Below are 24,437 nucleotides of genomic sequence, written 5' to 3'. Positions count from 1 at the left end.
CACTATGTACTAATGGTGATATAAAAATGGAACATATATCTTTACTAGAAACTAAGCCCGCTGTAGTTTAAAGACAGCGGGCACTAGAGGGCTGAAACAGTTGGGTGGGGTGGCCATGTGACTTGGCGATAGCCAGGTCGTGCACCCAAGGCCGGGGATGGTGCGGCCTGTGTGTCAGCCCCGGCGTCTTCTGGCCCCTGCATGTCTGGGTCCGGCGGTGGACCCACCAGAGGTGTAGGAGGGCAGGCTGGAGATGGCGGGCGGCGTGCTCGGTGGCGTGAGAGAGCGGAGGAGGTCGTTTTTGATGGGTGTGGGGCCGCCGCCGTTGCTGGCCCCTTTCAACTCTATGATTCTATGATGCAAAACGGGTGCACTCTCGGGTGCATTTCATCCGGCCCAGGGGATTTGAACTCATCCAGTGCAGCTAAATGTCCCTCTTTAAGTATTTGAAAGGTTGTCACTTAGAGGAGGGCAGGATGCTGTTTCTGTTGGCTGCAGAGGAGAGGACACGCAGTAATGGGTTTAAACTTCAAGTACAACGATATAGGCTAGATATCAGGGAAAAGATTTTCACAGTCAGAGTAGTTCAGCAGTGGAATAGGCTGCCTAAGGAGGTGGTGAGCTCCCCCTCACTGGCAGTCTTCAAGCAAAGGTTGGATACACGCTTTTCTTGGATGCTTTAGGATGCTTAGGGCTGATCCTGCGTTGAGCAGGGGGTTGGACTAGATGGCCTGTATGGCCCCTTCCAACGCTATGATTCTATGATTCTATGAAAAGCTTCTAAATAAATAACACTTTGCTGGTCTTAATGGTACCCCTGGACTCAGACTTCCTTGCCATCAGCCAGCAGTTGTTGTTAGGTGCGAAGTCGTGTCCGACCCATCGCGACCCCATGGACAATGATCCTCCAGGCCTTCCTGTCCTCTAACATTCCCCGGAGTCCATTTAAGTTCGCACCGACTGCTTCAGTGACTCCATCCAGCCACCTCATTCTCTGTCGTCCCCTTCTTCTTTTGCCCTCGATCGCTCCCAGCATTAGGCTCTTCTCCAGGGAGTCCTTCCTTCTCATGAGGTGGCCAAAGTATTTGAGTTTCATCTTCAGGATCTGGCCTTCTAAGGAGCAGTCAGGGCTGATCTCCTCTAGGACTGACCGGTTTGTCCGCCTTGCAGTCCAAGGGACTCGCAAGAGTCTTCTCCAGCACCAGAGTTCAAAAGCCTCAATTCTTTGACGCTCGGCCTTCCTTATGGTCCAACTTTCACAGCCATACATTGCAACTGGGAATACCATAGCCTTGACTAAACGCACTTTTGTTGGCAGGGTGATGTCTTTGCTTTTTGGATGCTGTCTAGATTTGCCACAGCTTTCCTCCCCAAGAGCAAGCATCTTTTAATTTCTTTGCTGCAGTCCCCATCAGCAGTGATCTTGGAGCCCAGAAAAATAAAATCTTCCACTATCTCCATTTCTTCCCCATCTATTTGCCAAGAATTGAGAGGGCCGGATGCCATGATCTTTGTTTTCTTGATGTTGAGTTTCAAGCCAACTTTTGCACTCTCCTCCTTCACCCGCATCAACAGGCTCTTTAATTCCTCTTCACTTTCTGCCATTATGGTGCTACTGCTGGCTGCTCTAATGGCAGCCAGCAGTAGCAAAGGATAAAAGAGAAGTAGGAGACCTCAGCCGAAGGCCAGAAGGAGGCTTGGCTTTGTATCTCTCCCTGTGCAGTTGAGATACATGGGTGGAAGCGAGTGACAATGCAGCAGCAGCCCTGGGGACGGCTTCAGGAGAGAGCTAGTTGCTTCCAGGGCCCCCCTCTCCCTATAGTGCCTGTATGACTGACTGTTGGTCCTGGTTCTATGGAGTGGAATGTTAGACATCGTCTGCTTAATAATCACGGTCATTCCTTTTGCTGTCCTGGCTTACTCAAGTGCCATTCATGGCCACTGGGTGGAATTGTTTTCCAGGCTGGACATCCCCTGGCATCCCTTCCTGGTTAACCTAGATATGTCCCATAGTGAAAACAATAATAACCTTGAACTAGAGTTTTGATTATCTATGGAAAGTTTAATATTAGGATAGCTGACTCTTTTCTCTAATGAATAGAATTCTTGCCATTCTGACATTAAATTCAGTTGATGCAATCTCTAAATGTTTTCTCTAAATTTTCAATATCATTATTTATTCTTCTTCTTCCATTGTGAATTTACTCCTAGTAGAGTAGTAGTTTGTAACCCTGAATTTTTAAAGCTAGGCTATAGATCAAATTTTTCTGTTGAAACAAAATTGTGATTTGACCACAGAATGGCGATGAGGAGCCATTAGACCTTGGGGTTCCCATCTCTAATCTGGATGGACAGCGGGTGATTCTTGATGAGAAGCTGCCAGCAAAGGGGAAAGGTAAGCGTTGCTGAAATTTGTAACAATTTAGTGAGCCTAAGTAGTTAATAGAGGCAATCTAGAAATCATGCAAGTTATTTAGAACATTGGATTTTAGGCAATCCCTTCTCACATTTGCCAGCAAATGTTTTGACAGCCAGCAAAGAGAGTTGTTCATATTGCTAACCTTGCCCCGAGGATCCAAAATCCTCAATTTTGGGCTTTTAAAACAATAAATAGGAATCAGACTACACCGTTCCCTCCTTGTTTGGGGCAAAGCAACCAAATACAATTTGGTGTGTTAGTCCCTAATTGTGGCTTGGGGGACATTTAGTGCTGCTCCACATTTAATGGGCAGGAGTGAATTAAAGGTTCAGAACCACTGGCCTAATTTGTCTCCTTGTTGCTAGAGATGCAGTAGCTGAAAGTCAAGCAGGGTAGATTTCAAATGAGGGGGTGAGGGATTCAGGTTGGATGTTGTTTGGTACCTGCAATTGGGTTAAAATCCTGCAGCACTTTCATTCATGGAAAACAAACATACATTTCTAGAATTTTTGCAGTGAAATCTTACGTATGTTTACGTAGAAGTAAGCACCACTGTACTCAGTGGAACGTTCAGGAAAATATGCATAGGATTGTATTCCTACCTGTATACTTATTGGTTGCTGGTGAAGTATTGGAGTGTTCAGCTGTTTTGGTTTCAAAGCCAGCAGTGTGAATTGTGCCTTCATCACCAGGTTATTTCACCCAGCTGCCTCCTATGCACATTCAAGAGTGGAAAGTTCTCTCAAAGTGTTTGGCGTTCTGTAGGACAAATCCATGTTTAGTATTGTACTTTGATTCTGCAGTGAACCATGCTTTGTGTCTGCAGAAAAACAGCATGATCGATATTGTCTGCAGAATAACCAACCAAGGGAAAACTGGGAATAGAAACAAACTAGGTAAAGAATAAAAACAACGTATTTTATTGAGCAGGTGAAGATTCAAACTTATTTGATATCCTACCCCTTTGAGGAGCTAGATAGCAAAAGTTCCAGTAAGGTTTTTTTTATTGTATTTTATTTTATTATTAGGGGCAAAGCCCTTGGTATCCAAGAATACAACGGGCGCTAGAGCTTGGCAGTGGGAAGAGGAAGGGGAGGAGTTGTCCAGTCTGTAAAGGCATGGGGTTGAATGTGTGTGTTGTGTGGGAGGTTGTGGTGGCAAATGAGGGTATGGGTGTGGAGAGATGGGTGTCAAGAACCTGTGGTGTGGAATGTTCGTTGAGTGTGGGAGAGGACTGACCTTTGGGAATAGTGGCATAGTAGCTACGGATGAGCTTTCCAGAGCCATGTCTTTAGATATGTGAAGGGAAAATCAGACTGGAGACTCCTCTTAGGGGGAGATTACATGGCAAACAATTCCCCCCAGTTCTGCGTCATTTCCCTTCTTGTGGGAATTAGGCCACAGACACCGAAATGCCCCTCTGCCCTAATATACATAGGGTAGTCACAGTACACAGGTGTCCACCCTGTTCTTTCTGTCTCCCATGTTTTCACTGTTGGTAAAATGTTATGTGCCCACATGCTTCTTTCATGGTTGCTCCTTAGAAGAAGAATGGATTTTTGTACCCTGTTGTTTACTACCCAAAGGAGTCTCTAAGCAGTTTACATTCATCTCCCCACATTCATCTCCTTTTCCCTTCGTCTCCCCACAATAGTCAACCTGTGAGGTATGTGGGGCTGTGAGAAGTCTGAGAGAACTGGGAATGGGCTGCAGTGACCCAGCAGGCCTCAGGTGTCTCAAAGCATTTTCCAATCATCTTCCCTTCCTCTCTCTCTCACTATTTACAGTTTCAGGCTGTAAGTATTTATTTAGATCTTCCTGCAGTTTCCAGACTCACAGGACTGATACTGGTCTGCCTGTCTGCGCCCCAGAATACAAACAGTTGCTGGTAAGGGCTGGCCATAACCCATAGGCCAGGAGGGACACACCTGCACCACTCCCTACCAACTGCAGGCATAAATGGCTCCTTTGAAGGCTGGACTCTGAGGCATTATACAATTTTGAAGTCCCACCTCCAAACCTCCAGGAATATTTCCAACCCAGGGGTAGCCAACCTACAGGTGTGGCCTGGAGAGCTCCTGGAATTACAGCTCACCTGCAGAGTATAAAGATCAGCTCCCCAGGCAGAAAGGGCCACTTTGGAGAGGGTTGTGGTAGAGAAGAAACATTTAAGGCCTCCCACACAGGTTGTTGTTGAATTGAAATACTTGAGGCCTACTGCACAGGGTTGTTGTGCAGAAGAAACAGGAGACAAAAAACCCAGTTTTATCTGCAAAATAACGCTGTACAGTGGGCTCAAATCTGCAAAGAGTTGCAAAGAAGAAAGACACATGGCTTGGCTGTGTCTAACCCCCGGCCAGAGCAGTATTTTAAGTGAGAAGGGGCTTTTCTGTGGGCTCCCTGTCAGCCAACTGTCCCCCTCCCCCTCAAAAGGAAGGCCCTCGGGCTCCCCTGCGTTGCTCTCTGAAGGAAAAGGCCTCCCTCCCCTCAGTCAGAGCCTGTCAGAGGCTCCTTCACAGCAGGCCTGAAGGGAGGGAGGGGGAGGGAGCGCACTCTGCAGCCTCCTTCCAGCTCTGTCAGGGTTCTGAGGCCATTTGCAGTTGGACATGGCAGTTAGGACAGCCTTGGGGCAAAAAGGGCTGGCGCAGCCTCTGTTCTCACCCCCCTTGGCAGCCCTACTGACCTCCTCTCCCTTTGGTAGTCAGGAGCAGACTGGCAGCCATTTCTCCAAATTGCCCCTGGCTGGATGGAATTTTGTTCTGTCCTGGTAAGGGGCCAATTGGAAGGCGCTTCACGCCTTCCGATTGGCCCCTCCGCTTGTCAGTCCAGAGCCATGGGACCAATTGTTGCCCCTCCCCATCACGGACTGAGCCCACCCCAACACCCCTTACTGTTTTATTAAGAGGGAAAAGATTATATTTATATACCACCCTCCCCAAAGGCTCAGGGCAGTTTACAGGGAACAGGAAAAGATATAGATAACATATGGTAACAGGTGATAACAGTAATAACATGATCACAACAATAACAGAAAATGGTAGAATTGCAAGAGCCTCAGCTCAACTCTTACTGGGACCCAGTGGGTTAGGCAGATTAGTGTCAGCTATAGTGGGGGGGGGGGAGGGCTTGGGAGCCAATTGGAAGTGATGGTTTGGGTCGACCTCAACCAAATGCCTGGTGAAGGAGCTCCCTTTTGCAGGCCCTGTTGAACTGTTAAGGTTCTGTCAGGGACCTGATCTCCTCTGGAGCTCGTTCCACCAGGTGGGGCCAGAATGGAGAAAGCTCTGGCCCTGGTTGAGGTCAAGCGGGCTTCCTTGGGACCAGGGACCACCAGGAGGTGGGAGGTAGTAGAGCACAAGGCTCTTTGAGGAGTGTAGGCGGAGAGGCGGTCCCTCAGGTATACGTTATCGAGCAATACCAGTTCAAATGGTTCTCAGTCACTGAGACAGCAGGCAGGAAAGGCAGGAATAAACAAAGTAGTTCTTGGATCCAACCATCTAGCCTGCATATTCTTGGTCAGTGTGAATTAATCATGAACCTTGAAGATATGTGTACATATTTTTAAATATTTTCCATTTGCAGACCAGGGAAAGGGGGCATCATTAAAACACAATTCAGCTGCAGCTTGTAATGCAAGAGCTCAAGCATCTATGGTAAGTTTTTTTTTAAGTATTTGTCACTCCCATTGTTATTTTGTTTTGACTTTGTTTCCCCAACTGGAAATTGCTGGTGAAAAAGTCTTTATTCCAGTGTGTGCTCATCCCCTTCCTTTGTTTTGTTGTTTTCACCAATGCATGCCCATGCTTTCTGCCCTTTATATATCAGGCTGTCTCAAATATTTGCCCAAAGGTTCATTTATCAGTGGATCAAAGTATATGTTAGATGCTGTTGCAAGTATCTTTCCTTGATTCCCCCCTCGCCCCAAATGGCCGACATGGGAAACTGTGACTTTGAATGGAGTTCTTGTAGAGGGGGAAGAGATCTCAAACCCTTCCCTCTTGGGCTCTTTTCCACTCTCAGTCACACTCCCATGGCTCTGCTGAAGAAAACAAACCCATCACAATATAGTTTTCTCTATTAAGAGGAAAGTAGCTGGAGAGAACAATTTTGAGTAAAAGTAGCAGAAAAAGTAGCACTTCTAACCACTGCACCAAACTGGATTTCAATATAGAGTGCAATAATGCAAATGCCCTTCAGCAGCCCCTCCCTTGCTAGTGCACCCCTCGTGGCCGCAGCCTCCTGCACTGCTTCACCCCCAACAACACAGCATGTGTTGTTTGGCCTAAACCCACAGACAGGAGCCTGCAATTAAAATGGACATGTTATATTTTTAGTGTATCTGTGAGTGAAGATTTGTCAAGCCCCTGTTGAGCTCTCAATAAGCATACTCCCTGTGAAAGTATATCTCTTTATTGAAGAAAGTATCAAACCAAGAGCAAAGTGTTTCCTTGCTAGAACTAAAAAGCAAAGCTAGCAAGCAAGACTATATGCTTTCTCTAAATCCCCTTCCCCATTTGAAAATACGTGCACTAGACCAGTGGTCCCCAACCTTTTTATCACCAGGGACCGGTCAAGGCCTGACAATTTTATTGAGGCCCGGGGGGGGGGTAGTCTTTTGCTGAGGGACGTCGTTGCCATCGCCACTGCCCCCGCCTGAGCCCCAGCTCCACTTGCTTTCCCGCCGGCGCCCCTGACTTCCCACCACCCGCTGGGGGGTGCTTGCCAGCAGCAGCTGCACAGTGTCATGCCGAGGGGGAGCCCCAGCCATGGTGGCCGCCGGAGAGCACCAAAGGTGAGCCGGTGGCAGAGTGGCAGGGCAGCCCCTGAGGCAGCAGCCGGGGAGGAGGATGAGGAGGAGCTCCGGACCGGTACCAACTGATCTACGGACCGGTACTGGTCTCCGGACCGGTGGTTGGGGACCACTGCATTAGACAATACGTGCAGCATTTCCCATACAAATGTGCATGCAGCAGCTTAGACACTACAAAGGCTGTCAGGTTATCAAGGTCAAAGCAATTAAAAACCTCAGGAAATATATGAGAGAGAGATTGGGCCTCTAAGCTGTGGGAAAATACTGTGCAATTAAAGCAGGGCATAAATGGCTCACGGAAGCATCCCATGGCAAGAACATGTCAACAGGGTCTTGACATTCCACCCACTCCCCAAAGACACAATGACTGTACTTTACGTGGAAGCCGATCTGGCAGGGTTTCTCTAAAAGGCTTGGAACTACCATTGGATTCTACTGCTGTTATGGTGGTTGTGCATGATTTTACTGGAACTGCTTATCCTGTTTAGAAAATATAAAATAATATTAAGATTTGATTACATCAACTTTGTACTATAAATTAAATGTAAGCAGTCCTTTAACTTTCCTTCTAATACAGGGAGAGGGAAGAACTCTAGGAAAGTCTAATTCTATTAAACTAAAAGGAGAAAGTGGAAAAAATGCTAGGGATATCCGTCTAGCAAAAAGAGAAGAATGTATTGCACAGACTGGGGGAAAAAAGTGTCACAAAATTAATTTGGACGAAGCAGAGGGTATGTCATATTTTTAGTATATGAAATAATATTAGCTTTCCTAATGGACATCATATTTTATGATACAATATTAATTTACTTTGTTATTGCAGAAAGCAAGGGTTATATTATGAATATCAGCTGTATGTTCTTGCTTTTCATTAATCTACTTTGGAATTGCTTGTACTGGTATTTATATGGAATGTATGTTGGAGACACAAAAACAGAAGCATAAGCTAATGTATTTTTGAGCCATTTTCTTCTATTTCTGCAGTGTAAACTTCTGTAGAGTAGTTTGGGGAACAGAATGTTTTGCTTCTGTCTGTATTGCTTAATTGACACATTTATTTTGTCTGAGCTTTAGGATTGTGCAAATCAAACATGTTCACCTGAATCCCAGAAGATACTGTAGTCATGGCAGATTCCCCCCCCCCCTCTTTACTCTTGTTTCTGGAATGCAGCCAGTCTGTTCTAGCAGTCATGAAGCATATGATTGACGTGTAATTGACTTTTAGATTGGTTTTCTTACATCAGTTTAGGATAGCAGATTCAGATACATTTATTTTGGTCAACGACCAGCACAAAATACAAAACATTAAAACACCATATAAAATTGATTAAAAGTTCCAAAATACTTCCTGTGTTCAATAAGTCCATCCTAACCCTTATAAATATTTAGCCAGGCACTTCTACATTTAATTGCTAATCTCACATATTTGGCAATATAGGATAAATTCTTATTTTTATCCAAAAGGAGTTCCTTTAATTTGGCTTGTCTTGAGGTAGCCCTTAAGTCAGTAAAGATGGAATACAGTAATTCCTGACGCAATTGGTTATAAATACAGCAATCAAAAATCATATGTTCAGTGTTCTCAATGTTACCGTCCTAGCATAAACAAGTTCATTCCTGGGGTGGAAGCTTATTATATTTTCCCTCTGCCCATGCTGAAGGAGAGCATTAAGAAGAAGAGTTGGTTCTTATATTCCACTTTTCTCTACCTGAAGGAGGCTCAAAGCGGCTTACATTCACCTTCCCTTTCCTCTCCCCACAACAGACACCTTAGGAGGGAGGTGAGGCTGAGAGAGCCCTGATATTACTGCTCAGTCAGAACAGCTTTCTCAGTGCCGTGGCAAGGCCAAGGTCACCCAGATGGCTGCATGTGGGGGAGTGCAGAATCGAACCCTGCTCACCAGATTAGAAGTCCGCACTCCTAACCACGACACCAAACTGGATTTCAATATATAGTGCAATAATGTAAATGCCCTTCTAAATTCAGAGTTGTCAATATTAGAAAGATAGGGCATAAGAGATAATCTATTTAGAAGAGAGGTGTCATGTTGTTGTTGTTGTTGTTAGGTGCGACGTCGTGTCCAACCCATTGCGACCCCATGGACAATGATCCTCCAAGCCTTCCTGTCCTCTAACATTCCCCGGAGTCCATTTAAATTTGCACCAACTGCTTCAGTGACTCCATCCAGCCACCTCATTCTCTCTCGTCCCCTTCTTCTTTTGCCCTCGATCGCTCCCAGCATTAGGCTCTTCTCCAGGGAGTCCTTTCTTCTCATGAGGTGGCCAAAGTATTTGAGTTTCATCTTCAGGATCTGGCCTTCTAAGGAGCAGTCAGGGCTGATCTCTTCTAGGACTGACCGGTTTGTTTGCCTTACAGTCCAAGGGACTCGCAAGTCTTCTCTAGCACCAGAGTTCAAAAGCCTCAATTCTTTGACGCTCGGCCTTCCTTGTGGTCCAACTTTCACACCCATACATTGCAACTGGGAAGACCATAGCCTTGACTAAATGTACTTTTGTTGGCAGGGTGATGTCTTTGCTTTTTGGATGCTGTCTAGATTTGCCATAGCTTTCCTCCCCAGGAGCAAGCGTCTTTTAATTTCTTTGCTGCAGTGCCCATCTGCAGTGATCTTGGAGCCCAGGAAAATAAAATCTGTCACTACCTCCATTTCTTCCCCATCTATTTGCCAGGAGAGGTGTCATACAGTGGATTATTGATTCTATTCAAATCATGCTCTCTTTCCACATCCTGTATTCTTTGTAAGCTGTGGCTTCTTCACGTAGTTTAGGATAACTATTCAAGCTGTGTGAGAAGCTGATGGGCCAGGTTCACGTAGGCTTATCTCCAAACATGGTTCCCAAGTTAGGGCTGAGTGGGGTCTGTGTGGAAAGGAAGGTTGTTCTGCAGACGACTGAGGAAGGAGAGAAGAGACATGTTGGTGGGAGGCAGCATAGCTTGTCCCTCATGTTTGTAGATCTTCCTGCCACTTTTCCAGGCAGGCTATCCTCATCTAGAAGAAAATAGTCACAGGTTTAATCACAAGTTTACAATGCTGATACGGATGCATTAGGCTGCATTGAGCAGGGGATTGGACTAGATGACCTTTCCCAACTCTATTATTCTATGAAAAGTATTATTGTGGGATTTGTCCAGGACTAACTGTAGTAATGACTGTCCTTCTGATCTCATTGACAGCTTCCATTGATGTAGGTCTTCATGCATATAGGCTATTACAGCTGGATTTGAAGAGTCACTATGTGAAAATAGTTTCAAGGGCAGCCGTGTTGGTTAGCACTACAGCAGTTAGATCTGAGTCCAAGAACACCTTACAGACACCCCAGAGAGTTTTAGGGTATCAGCCTTTGTGAGTCCCTTCTTCAGACACAGTAGAGTAGAAATGGAGATCAGAGTCCTTTTATCCTATTCAGAAAGTGGGAGAGGTACCAATGCTTGTATAGGATGCAGAGGGACAATGCAGAATCTGATCAGCTTGATTAGAGCAGCGGGGAAATGCTTGGAAAACTTTTGAAAGCATGTGAAATAAAAGCAGTTTACCTGTTTGGATAAAGGAATAAGCTAGACATTCAAAATGTGAACCATGGAAAGAGTTTGAGAATATCAAAAAGTGCGAAAGTGCACGTTTGCGTGCGCGGCGTACACGGCCGGGCAATCGCCTTCCCTGCTGCCATTTTCGACTGTGCATGATGCATGCGCGCGTGCGTGGCCCGGCCATGCATGGTGCATGCGTGCATGCGCGGCCCTGCTTCCCTCTCCCCCCCTTCCACCGTAAGAAGCTTACCAGGCCGCAAGCTTGCGGCCTGGGAAGTTTCTTACTGCGGGGGGGCGGGGAGAGGGAGCCGCGGCCCGGTGCCAGGGCCCGACCACCGATTTAAACAATGAATCCCTGAAAATACTATAATGTCTGACATTTTTCTCCAATCATTAATAGTTCCCTGTCTGAACTTTCCCCTTTTTTACTTGGACTTCAGAGAATGAAAGTTCATGTGTATTAAACTAAGTGTCCCTATACGTATATGTATTGGCTTGTTTGTTGTCTGTTATGTTTTCTTCTAAGCATATCTGAGTAGGCTTTGACCTGCTGCAGACATGGAGACCAAAGCAGCTGAGAGGGCTTGAGAAGTGTCCATGTCTGCAGTATTCATGGGATCATAGAGTTGGAAGGGGCCATAGAGACCATCTAGTATGATCCATTGCAGGATCCAGGATAACTGTCTGTCCAGCTGCTGCTTGAAGACAACCAGAGAGGGGGAGCTCACCATGTCCTTAGGCAGAGGATTCCACTGCTGAACTACTCTGACTGTGAACATTTTTTTCTGATATCTAGCCTATATCGTTCTACATGTAGTTTGAACCCATTACTGGGGTCATATTCTCTGCTGCAAACAGGAACCACTCTCTGCCCTCCGCTATGTGACAACCTTTCACCCAGACACTATACCTTGCCTTATACCATCCCTAGATGTGTCCATATTCTTCTGGGAAAACATGGAAGCAAAATAGGTACTGAGCCTTTCTGTTTTCCGTCTGTCCTCTGTTAGAGTCTCTCCGTCTTCACCCAACAACAGGCCTATTGCCTCATTTACCCTACATTTGCTCTTCACATATCAGAAGATGCTTTTCTTGTTATAGTGCGTTTCCCTAGCCAGCCTCTGCTGACTCTCGGCTTTTCACTCTTTGATGGCTGATCTGCAGTGACTAGTTACCTGCAGATACGTTTCTTTAGAGGCCTGTCTCATCCATTTCTTGAACATTTCCTTTTTCTTCCTTAGCTCCTCGTGAAGTTCTCTGTTCATCCAAATAGGCATCTTGGCTCCCTTACCATGTTTCCATCTTGCTGGAATAGTCATGGTTTGAGCATGCAATAACTCTTGTTTGAACAGAGCCCACCAACCACTTGCTCCTTTGTCTTCCAGCATTCTGGTCCATAGACTGACTCTCATGTCTCCTTATCCCCCCATCTTAAAAGGAATTCTAGGAGGATATGGTCACTCCCCCCCCCCCCAGGGTCCCTCTTCCCTTCACTCCATCAACCAGCTCTTTGCTGTTGGTCAGTATTAAGTCAAGTATGGCTGAACCTCTCATAGGTTCTTCCACCATTTGATAAATGATACTGTCAGCCAGACAGCCAGAAAGTTGCCTGACTCAGGATACTTAGAGTTTGTTTCCCAGCACATATTTATCCACTACTGCGTTTTAATCATGGAAATCATTTCACTAAGTCTCTATAATACCCACTAAATCATCTCTCTGTGTCTGCATGAGAAGCTTGAGCTCTTCCTTTTTATTGCCCATGCTTTGGGCATCGGTATACAGACACCATCTTCCCCAACTTGGATAGCAGGCCTTATAGAAAACATATCCCATGGTCCCAGGATCCAAATTTGCCAGAATGACCACCAGGACCACCAACTCCTGACTAATTCCTCTTCCCCTGACAGGCAGGATCAACGAGAAAACCGCTAGTGCCCCCATTTGTTCCAGCTGCCTCTTGCAAAAATTCTTGGGCACCAAGATGCGAACATACATATGAGTGGCTTAAATGACTAAAAAAACTGTTAATATTTCCTTCGTAAAGAAGATAATATTTTTGCAGAGTTGTATACGTGCTACTAAGATCTAAGATGTGTGATTCCAAAAACTGGCACTTGTGAAAGTTCACTAAAGATGTTTTATTGTTGTGCTTGAACATTTTGTCAATTTCTTAAAGAGCTAATGTCTAGATAGTTATTATTGTGGCTTCTGTGCTGTCTCACGTGGGATTGCGTGTGCATGCAGGCCTGTTGCAGAGGTATGGAGTTAAAAAACATTATATACACCTTATATTGCTTTTTAACGCCATACCAAGGAGGTCTCTATGTTCACCCCTCAGTTTAGGCAGGATGAATTCATTACACTGACATTATTTAGTTTTTAATTGTTTTTTGAAGTTAGTGATATTGTCTCACAATAAGAGTTAATTAATTTAGTATTCTAAGAGGCAAAGATATCAGGACTCATAGAACCATAGAATAAGGCTAAACAGACCAAACTCCTTCAACCTTTCCTAGAATCATAGAATAATAGAGTTGGAAGGTACCTCCTGGGTCATCGAGACCAACTGCTAACACAATGCAGGACACTCACAACCCTATTGCTCTTCCACTGTAACCTGCCAACCCCTTGAGCCTTCACAAAAGAAACCTCCCCATCATATGGCTATCCAGCCTCTGTTTAAGAACTTCCAAAGAAGGAGAACCCACCACCTCCCGAGGAAGCCTATTCCACTGAGAAATCTCTCTCGGATCTCCTCTCCAGGCTAAAAACACCAAGTTCCTCCAACCTTTCTTCATACGTCTTGGTCTCCAAACCCCTCACCATCTTTGTCATCCTCCAGTTTGTCTATATCCCTCTTCAACTATGGTGCCCAAAACTGAACACAGTACGTCAAGTGTGCCCAAACCAGACCAGAGTAAAGCAGTACCATCACCTCCCATGATCTGGACACAATACCCCATTTGATACAGCCTAAAAACACATTTGCCTTTTTATCCACCGAGTCATGCTACCCTTCCAAGGATCGCTGTCATGGCAAAGGGGCTTGTGTAGCTCAGTGAAGCTATGAGCTATGCTGTGCAGGGCCACCCAAGACGGACAGGTCATAGCTGAGAGCTCTGACAAAAGGTGATCCACTGGAGAAGGAAATGGCAAACCACTCCAGTATCTTTGCTATGAAAACTCTATGGACGGTACCAAAAGGCAAAACGATATGATGCCGGAAGATGTGCCCCTCAGGTCGGAAGGTGTCCAATATGTTACTGGGGATGAGCAGACGGATAGTACGAGTAGCACCAGAATGAATGAAGCGACTGGGCCAAAGCTGAAAGGGCGTTCATTTGTGGAGGGAACTGGTGGCGAAAAGACAGTCTGATGCTGTAAAGACTTTTATTCCATAAGTACCCGGACTGTCAGATCCATGAATCAAGGCAAGTTGGACGAGTTCAAACAAGAGATGCCAGGACTGAACATCGACATTTTAGAAATCAGTGTACTAAAATGGACAGGAATGGGTGAATTTAATTCAGTGGACTATCAGGTATACTACTATGGTTAAGAATCACTCAGAAGAAATGGAGTAGCCTTCAACTGTAAACCGCACCTGCGGAGCAGTATTAATAAAAGGCTAAGGGCAAGTTGGGAGGAGAGAGGGCGGGAGCCGTCTGGGATAAAAACTCTGAGGGGCGAATCAGGAGCCGCAAAGCGGCTCCTGATTCGCCCCTCAGAGTGGCACTTGAGGGCCAAGTGGCCAATGGGGAGGCGTGCAAAGCGCGCCTCCCCATTGGCTACTTGGCCCGTTTTCGGCTCTGTGCTCTGGCGAGGCACACATCCTCGCCTCTGTACTCCCACTGCATCCAAGCCATCGCTGGAGAGAAAGCCATCCAAGCCATTGCCGGAGCCCCTATCTTCGACGCAGTGGCCCTGCTTCTTTCCTAGCCCCCCCGGCCCCCAACTTGCCCGGGGTGCTCGAGAGGCTTCCCGAGCCTCCCTCACCGACCTGCTTCGCCCTCCACATGATGGCCCCACTGCCTGAGGAGGGACACCTCGCGCCCCTCCCGACCTCACCTACACGTTCCCACGAGTTTTATGGCAGCAGCTTCTTTTCCCCAAATCGCCCAATTCCTTTCGGGGCCCGAAAATTTCTTGGAGATATATGCACATCCGAGGAATCTACCTGTACTGTGAAGGTTTTGTTGGGGTCTGCGTGAGCCAGCACCGGCTCCGTGGTGAACAGTGCCTTCAAGTGCTCAAAGGCCATATGCATTGATCTGACCAGGCTAAGGGGGCGCTCGGCTTGGATGCTTGCTTCCCCCCCCCCTTTTGTCTTCAACAAGTCAGTTAGGGGAAACGCCACTTTGGCGAAGTTGGGAATGAATGACCAATAAAAGTTTGAAAAACCTAGGAAACTTTGTAATTGCTTGCGCATGCGGGGCGGCTCCCAGGCTAGCAAGTCCCAGACCTTTGCTGGGTCCATTTAAATGCCTGCTGGGGACACTCTGTACCCAAGGAAGTCTACACAATGTTTGTGGAATTCACATTTTTAAAGCTTCGCATAGAGGTGGTTCGCCTGCAAGCGGTGCAATACTTATTGCACCAACTGCACATGCTCAAAGGGCTCTTTTTAGTACAGAAGAATTTCATCCAAATAAACCAGGCCCCCCTTGTGCAATAAATCATGCATCACTTCATTAATTACATTCATGAACACGCCCGGAACACCGGCCAACCCAAACGGCATGACCGTGTACTCAAATTGACCGTAGGGGGTGTTGAAAGCCGTTAAATATTCATGCCCTTCCTTGATTTGCACCCGCTAGTAAGCTTCTCTCAAATCCAGTTTTGTAAACCCTCTGGCCAAATTATTGTCAAGAAAGGCGCACAGCTCCTGCATCTCCCACGGACTTATGGAGTACAGCTTGGCGTGCAGGAGGGGCTCCCCTGGCTTAAGCTCGATGGCACAGTCTGTTTTGCAGTGGGGGGCAGCTGATTGCACTCTTTCTCTGCAAATACATCCTGCAAGTCCCAATAATCACTGGGCAGCCTGGGCGGCCCGGCGCGGGACAATACTGCGACCTCATACTACCCTTCCATGGCTGACCTGTCCGGCTTTGGTTGGCAGTGGTCCCAGCAACCCGGGTCAGTAAACTGAATCTCCCCGGTTCGCCACTGGACACTGGGTTCATGTTTGCGCAACCAGTCCAGCCCCAGCACACATGGAAACTCTGAACTCAGCGCCACCACCAGTTGTATCTTCTCACAGTACTCTGCCACGTTTAATTCTAGGGGAAGGGTGCGGGTTATGGCCTCCCCCTGGGCTCCTCTCCCAGCCCCAAAGTCTGAGCCAGGGGCGGGTTGATCAATGTTCTCGTACAGCCCGAGTCTAAAATGCTTTGCACCCCCACTCTCTTCCCTGTCTTGGGCACAGTCAAAGTCACTGGAATAAGAAGTAGGGGGGAGCACTCACCGAACGCTTGCCCCTGCCTTGGGCCTACTGGCAAGTTTTACAGCAGGTTGGCTTTGTTTCCTGACGGCTCCCAAGGTGCCTCCTTCATCCGCTCCACTATAGCTAGTGGAGGTGAGCTCGTAGACCACGGTCTCCAGGAAAGGGGCCAGGAGTGCTTTCGTCGTCTTCTTCCCGGCGGCCACTCCCTTGGTGGAGACTCCGGAAGGCTTGCTTGCCATGTGGGATGGAGGCAGCCAACTTCCGAAATTCTCTCGTGTACTGGCCCACCGTCATCGACCCCTGCTTCAGGCAATGCAGGTTCTCTTCGGCCATCTCTACCTCAAACGGGTCCTCAAACCTCTCCCTCATGCATCAGATAAAGCAGTCATAGTGTTAGACCTCGGCCTGGGCGTAACGGTAGAGGCTCATAAGCCATCTGGCTGCTTCGCCGTCCATGCAGTCACCGGCAAAGCGAATGCACTCAGTGTCGTCAGGGAAAGTGTGGTCCGGGAAAGCCATCATGTAGGCTTGGAGCTGGATCAGGAACCCATGGAACGCTTCGGGGTCTCCTTTGAAAAGGGTGCGGAATCAGCAGTAGCGCCATGCCTCGGCTCCCGCTATTGGTGGTGGCACCTGCGATCCAGCCCGGGCATCCCCCGTTGGTGGAGCAGGCAGCCCGGACCGAGCATCTACCCGTGACGGGGTGGGGGCTCCCCCATCTCCAGGTTGCTGGCCCCCACGCGGCTACCCTGAATCTGGGCAAGGGGCCCTGCAGCCCCAGCTTGCACGACTGCCTCTCGAGCTTCCATCTGTGGGGCCGGAAGAGCTGTGGCCGCGCCACCCTCTGGAACCAGCACTGGACAGCGCAGCTTGGCCAAAAAGAAACGGGCACCCTGGTGCAAGTCTTCGCCCAGTTTGTCCGTAACCGTGGCCAGCTATTCTCGCAGCCGGTCCATTCGATCGCGAAGGTCCAAATTTTCCAGGACGACTGCCGCATCCTGGTTGGGGACCCCCCGCCGGAGCGCTGGTCCCCATTTGACCCCCACAGCGGGGTTGTCATATCTGGAGAAGTGCCGCCGCTCTGTGACGTGCCGCTCTGTGACGTGCCGCATTGTGCCCTGTTGTAACGGCACGCGCCAGCGCGCGGAAGCTGGCGCCGTGCATAAAAGGCCAATTGAATGCAGAATTCCCGAGAAAGTTAGAAGAGATAACAGTGCAAACAAATTGAAGAGAACAATAGAATAGGGAGGACCAGAGATCTCTTCAAGAGAATTGGAGATATGAAGAGAACATTTCATGCAAAGATGGATCTGATAAAGGAGAACAGATTTTTAAAAGGTGGCAAAATTATACAGAAGAACTATACAAGAGTGAGCTTAACATCCCTCATAACCAAGAAGGGGTAGTCACTGACCTGGAATGTGAAGTCAAATAGGGCTTAGGAAGTCTGAGCAACAATAAAGCTAGTGGAGGTGACAGCTTTCCAGTTGAACTATTCAAAATCTTAAAAGATGACACAGTAAAAGTGCTATGCCAGCAAATGTGGAAAACTCAGCAGTGGCCACAGGATTGGAAAAGGTCAGTTTACATTCCAATCCTAAAGAAGGGCAATGCCAAAGAATGTTCAAACTACCGCACCATTGCACTCATTTCTCATGCTAGCAAAGTTATGCTCAAAATCCTACAAGCTAGGCTTCAGCAATATGTGGACCGAGAACTTCCAGAAGTACAGGCAGGATTCCGAGGAGGCAGAGGAACTAGAAGCATATGGAGAAAGCTAGGGAATTCCAGAAGAACATTTACTTCTGCTTCATTGACTATGCCTTTGATTGTGTGGAGCACAACAAATTGTGGCAAGTTCTTAAAGAGATGGGAATAGCAGAGCATCTTATCTGTCTGATGAGTCACAAATTGGGATCAAGATTGCAGGGAGAAATATCAACAACCTCAGATATGCAGATGATACCACTCTAATGGCAGAAAGCAAAGAGGAACTGAAGAGCCTGTTGATGCGGGTGAAGGAGGAGAGTGTAAATGTTGCGGGTGAAGGAGGAGAGTGTAAGTGTTGGCTTGAAGCTCAACATCAAGAAAACTAAGATCATGGCATCTGGCCCTCTCAATTCCTGGCAAATAGATGGGGAAGAAATGGAGGTAGTGACAGAAATGGAGGTAGTGACAGTCCCGCCTCGAGCCTCCTGGGGGAGGCGAGATATAAATTAAATACTACTACTACTACTACTACTACTAATAATAATAATAATAATAATAATAATAATAATAATATTTTCCTTGGCTCCAAGATCACTGCAGATGGGGACTGCAGCAAAGAAATTAAAAGACGCTTGCTCCTGGGGAGGAAAGCTACGGCAAGTCTAGACAGCATCCTAAAAAGCAGAGACATCGCCAAGGGTCAGACATGACTGAATGGATGACATCATCATCATCATTGCTATAATGTTTCCCCACACACAAACACGCTAGGAAGGAGAAAGAATGACCTCTGTGTGGGACTGTAGTGCATAAAATAGCACCCGTGTAGGCAGGAAGGGGGGGATCCAGGCTTTCTTCCCACATGGCAGTCATTCTGACTTTGCTGTGATTTTCCCCAAAAGATCACAGTCAAGCCGGTTTTTGAAACCTGCAGAAAAGTTGGGAAGTGCACAAAAGCACCATAATGCTATGGGGAGGTAGGTCAGGGGGTGGGGAACCTGTTTCCCAAACAGACCCAGAGTCAGGACAGACAACCCGTGTGAAAAACCCTCAGATTCTTAATCAGTCACATGCTGAACCATAATTTAATATTAACAGTCTGTAATTTTAAAAAGATTTTAGACTATTTGAGGCATTGGCATCAAACTGCCAGTCATGTTACTAGTAAAATATTTGTGGATTGATATTATTTGGTACCTGGGAAATAATTGTGTTGGTGTCATCAACGGCATAGAGATTGATCTCTTTTTTGTTTCACCAAAAATAGAAATATTAGAACAATTTCACCAAAAAGATACCATGAAGAATTGTTTAGGTAAATTGGATTTGGGGCAGGAGTTGTTCAGGGCAGCAGTCCATGTAACCTGATTCAGCTCCAGGGGGGAGTGTTCTGTTCTGCCAGGTATGAACTTCTATCTGGATTTCACGATGGAAGCAAACCCTTTTTTTGTAATGTTCCTTGGTTGATGAAGATGTAATTTCCTATCTGTCTTTCGGCATATATAGATCTGTATTTTTCTGCAGGGAGGATCAGGCCAGTGGGACTGTTCTAGTTGGCTCTTGCTTTCTCAAGTAAGCCATGGAAACAGAAAGTCTCCGTTCTTGCTTTGCTTAGTCATGCTGCCTTTATAATGCAACGTATTGCAAATGTTAACGACCATAAAAGCAACTAGTCTCTGGTTCAGAAAATATGCACAACTACTAAAAGCATTCAGATTTAATATTGTTCGGCATAGAATCAGAAGTAGACCTGGGGGCTGGGGGCTGGCGGGGGTTGTCTGTGTTGCTGGCAAACCCTGAGAGAGAAACACTGGTTATCAAAGAGTTCAGAGCACAATTGAGCGGTGCAGTGGATATTTGCAGTGTTGACTGAGTCTGTTCTCTTCTTGGTTTGTTGAACAGAATTTTTTGAACTCATCTCCAAAGTGCAAAGTAATAGAGCAGATGACCAGCGAGGGCTGCTGAGAAAAGAAGACCTGGTTTTGCCTGATTTTCTTCATTTGCATCCTTCCTCTGCCCCTGAAAGATCTCAAGACTATGACAAGAAAAATGTACAAACTGAGATCAAGGAGGGACGCTTGCAGCCGAGTGGCAAAACTGACTTGATGAAAAACAGCAGTGAAAGTTCAACACTCAAAATTGGCCTTTTAGAAAATAAACAGAAACTGGTGGTCCTAGCCAATCAAAACAGCCAGAAGAGCTGCAGTGTTCCTTTCGACACACCCCTCTCTCCCATTCTACCTTTTCATCCTGCCGTTTCACGGAAAAGACAGTCCAAAGAACTGCTCACAGCAAGCATCCAGACGGTGGAGGACGAGAACGTGGCCACTACGACTCTGGTGTCCGAGGGGGACATTAGCCTTCCCAGCAGTACGCTGCTGCCGCTGCAGCTTCCACCCACTGCTTCAGACAAAAGCCCTGGTGCAGAAGGCATGCTTTCCCATCCCGTTTTGCTAACAGGTAATCCAGAAAAATCTGCCACTGAGAATTGCAGTCAGGTATTCCCAGGTTTTGACTGTCTTTAGTAAGATAGTTCCAGGTGGGTTGTCATGTTGATCTGAAGCAGCAGAACAAAGGTTGAGTCCAGTAGGACCTTTAAGACCAATAAAGTTATATTTAAGTTATTTATTCAAGGTATTCAAGATTTTATTCAAGGTATAATCTGAAAACTTATACCATGAATAAAACTTGGTTGATTTTAAAGGTGTCCCTGGACTCAAATTTTGTTTTTACAAAAAGTGATTCTGCATTAAATGTATTGCTTCTCTGTACAAACATGCTGAAATCTGTTGGTAAGACCCTTTCAGTTAGCGGTTTCAAAAGAGTCAGATGAATACCCAGCGCACAAGCTGCCCTCCGTTTCCCTCGTCTCCCATGGCTGCACCCTGTGCCTGTCCTTCCTTCGAGCAGTAGCAAGGATCAGACCCATCAACCTGAGCTGTTGTCTATCCAAACACCGTGGTGAGACTGTGGGATGCTATTTGCTTAGATGTGCTCTCAGTGTTCAAATAGCTTTATTGCCTTATTAAATGTTCAGGATAACAATACATGTAAAGTACATGCAAAAGTGAGCATGCAAACTTCCAAAAATAGTATGTTAATGCATGCATGTAGCATTTGTTTGTTTTATTTTATTTGTGTATCATGTTGGCATCAGGAAAAGGGCAGAAATACTACTTCTTAAGAGTCAAGTGTGCTCTCAAGAGGCATGCATTATATTCAGAAACTCCCTTCCGAACATACATGCAGCTCTCCTGTGAAGAAAGTACTGCTCCTTCCCCCTGACCTCCCCCCCCATGGCAGAGCATGCCACATCTGGCTGGATCCTTTGGGAGCAGGGCACGGGGCCTGTCTAGGCCTTATGGACTCTCTCTGAGTCTCCTGAGCATCAGCCCTGCCCTCTTCCTGTGGGTTTCAAGGGCTGGGCCTTCTGTAGTTAAAGTCACTGCACTGTACCAATTTTCACGATTCCAATAGCAGGCAACTTGTCTGGTGCCGGCACAGTCTGTTTTGTTCTCTTTTGGATAGTTTTGTCTGTGTGATTTACACCTGCCTGATCACCCCATGCTAATCAATGCTGAACTCTTCTGTCTGACTTCTCTGAAATAATCAAAGCAGGTTCCATAAACACTACAAGGAACAAGATTAAAGTTCTAACCATGTGGCAATTGGTCACATCAAAATGAAAATACCTGAAGTTTGTTTCAAGGCCCAATTCTGCATATTTGTGTGTATGTATATTTTTTGAAAATTTAGGAGTTTTCAAATTGGGTTTCAGTTTTCAGTGGGGGTTTATAGCTGCATCCTTGCCCCCTTAAGAATTTACTCTGACTTGCATTTAGTGCATGCCATGTCTCTCGACACAGTCACTGAACACTTTCACTGTTTCTGTCTTCTGCTTCGATTTGGTAGCTACCTTAATGTATCTCCCTAGAGTAATAAACTCTGTTCTTTGTTATTGAAGTTCTTATTTTCTTCCTTTATCTTGAAAGTATTTTATGCGTAGAAACAGAAAGATAAGCCTTCCCCTTCACAGGCCTGAATGTACCAGGGAGCACACATGCAAATAAGAGATTGAGTCCCCACTCATTGGACTGGGGCAGCCAGTCCTGTGTGACTATCAGAGCTCAGGAAGAAATCTGGATCAGGGTACATGGGTTTAATTTTTAAAAAATCAGTTTTCCTTATTTACATCCTTTATACATTTGGTAAACACTTTGCTAAATTCTTATGCTCCATACCTTTTTGTCTTTCCCTTCCCATGTAAAGAAGACTACCATAACATATTACTGTATTTTATGTCCACTGATAAGCTCAAATACTGCTCTGATTGACCCTTTCGGATTGTCCATTAGTCTCGGCTTCAAATCGTGGTGCAGTTTGAGTACATCCAGGCAGCAGCTGCAGGAACATAAAGGTTATCCCCCTTGCAAGACAGCCCCCCTTTCTCCTGCAAGTCTGGGTGCAGGGTAGCGAATTCACTAGCCCACCCCAAGTCCTTATGCAGCCACCACCCCAGGGTGGAGCACAGCTGTGACGCTTTGCTGCATGTCACTACAGCCAGTCCCAGGTAGGAGGGGTGGAAGAGCGAGTCTAGCACTGGATCCACTTTGATTTTATGCTGGAGTAGGTGGGAGAGGGCGTCAGCAAAAAAGTTGTTTCCCTGGGAGGTGCTTCACTGTGAACGTAAAGCGCGAGAAGAATTCCGCCCATTGAATCGGTTTGGCGGTTAATTTTCGCAGCTGCTGTAGTGCCTGTAAATTTTTATGTTCAGTCCAAAGGGATTGGGGACCCTTTTAACCAATGTCGCCAGGTAGACAACGTTAGTTTAATGGCCGCCGCCTCAACCAAGGGGATCAGCAGTGCTCACACAGGTTTCTTCACCGCCTTGCCTGCCTGGCTGCGACCGTTGTTTTCGGGGTTATTGGTGCTCCAGGATGGGCACTCAGCGAAGGAAATGACTAGTGCCTCTGCACCCCAGGCAAAACCTTTTTCACGATGATGAATTTTCTCAGCAGCTACGTGTAAAAAAAAAATAATAATACAAATGCAGGGGAAATGGATATCACTCCGAGACTAATGAACAATCCGAAAGGGTCAATCAGATCTTAGAGCAGTACATTGATGAAGGGGAGGAGGATGGCACAAGGTGTAGAGTGGAGTGGAATGACCTCAATGTGGCCAGGAGAGTGACCTTCAAGTGGCAACAAAAGGGCAGAGGGGGAAATCCAAGGGAATCTATCCACTTTAGAATTCTCATGTCTTGGAAGCAAAACAAGGGGAAAACAAGCACAAAAGCACTCTCAGAAAACCTTAGGGGAGGAAAACCAGTGAAGAACAACAAAGAAAACCTGATGTACATGCACAATGAAAGCAAGAGAAAAAACCTGTGCATAACAGACTCAGATTCATTATACTATTTTTGAGATTGCCAACATGCACAATTCTGCACCGATTTATGTCATCTAGTTTAAGAAATGCTACCAAGTTTGTAAGACTTACAGTTTGCAAGATGGTACCTTAAATCCTACATGAGACCAGATTGAGAACATATTTCACATACAAGAACAATGCTGTCAAAACATTTTGCATTGCTTCTTTGAATCATAGAATCATAGAGTTGGAAGGGACCTCCTGGGTCATCTAGTTCTATGCCCTGCACTATGCAGGACAATCACCACCTTATTGCTCATCCACTGTCACCTGCCAATGACTTGAACCTTCACAGAATCAGCCTCTCCATCAGATAGCTATCCGGACTCTATTTAAAAATTTCCAAAGATGGAGAACCCACCACCTCCCGAGGAAGTCTGTTCCACTGAAAAACCGCTCTATCAGTCAGGAACTATTTCTGGGTGTATAGATAGAATTTCTTTTGAATTAATTTCATCCGATTGGTTCTGGTCCATCCCTCCAGAGCAAGAGAGAACTCTGCGCCATCTTCTACATGGCAGCCTTTAAATACTTGAAGATGGTTATCAGATCCCCTCTCAGTTGCCTCCTCTCCAGGCTAAACAGACCAGGCTCCTCCAACCTGGATCCTCCTTTTTCCCTTTCTTGAAGATGGGGACATGTTTTTGCCACATTGAGCACTCTTTCCCTCACAAGGGAAGACTGAGGAGAAATAAGAGTTAAGCAGTTCAGCCCTCTCTTCATCAACTGTTATGATTTAACTCAGGATTAGTCAATCTGTGTTCCTCCATATGTCCATGGACTACAATTCCCATGAGCCCCTGTCAGCATTTGCTGGCAGGGGCTCATGGGAATTGTAGTCCATGAACATCTGGAGGACCACAGGTTGACTACCCCTGATTTAACTTCGTTGTCCTCGCAGTGGTCCTATGGTGTCCCTACTCTTTCTTACTTGAGATATAACTAAGAATCATTTGAGCCTTTAGTAGTTCACTTTTAAGAAACTCCCAGCCCTCTTGGACTCCAGTCTCTTTAAGACTTTCTGACCACGAGAATCTACCCAATATGCCTTTGTTAAAATCTGCTTTCC

General features: G+C 46.3%; 1 protein-coding gene across 12 annotated transcripts in view; it reads left to right on the top strand.

The window, feature by feature from the left end:
- RGS12 (regulator of G protein signaling 12) overlaps window positions 1–24,437 on the top strand; it is a 219,745-nt gene that overhangs the window by 159,785 nt on the left and 35,523 nt on the right. For 10 of the 12 annotated variants that reach the window (XR_013225222.1, XM_077302462.1, XM_077302459.1 and 7 more), the window contains 4 exons: window positions 2,299–2,395; window positions 6,002–6,072; window positions 7,807–7,960; window positions 19,838–20,395. Coding sequence is in view for 10 of the 12 variants with exons in the window: in XM_077302462.1 (XP_077158577.1) it covers window positions 2,299–2,395; window positions 6,002–6,072; window positions 7,807–7,960; window positions 19,838–20,395 (880 nt within the window). In the remaining 2 variants the exon portion in view is untranslated. Of the gene's footprint in view, window positions 1–2,298; window positions 2,396–3,245; window positions 3,316–6,001; window positions 6,073–7,806; window positions 7,961–19,837; window positions 20,396–24,437 lie in introns of those variants that run through there. The other 2 variants (XR_013225223.1, XM_077302464.1) reach the window with 2 other exon arrangements.

Source organism: Paroedura picta, chromosome 10, assembly GCF_049243985.1.
Source record: "Paroedura picta isolate Pp20150507F chromosome 10, Ppicta_v3.0, whole genome shotgun sequence".
In the NCBI taxonomy this organism is placed as follows: Eukaryota; Metazoa; Chordata; class Lepidosauria; order Squamata; family Gekkonidae; genus Paroedura; species Paroedura picta.
This window is presented reverse-complemented; position numbering and strand designations above follow the sequence as displayed.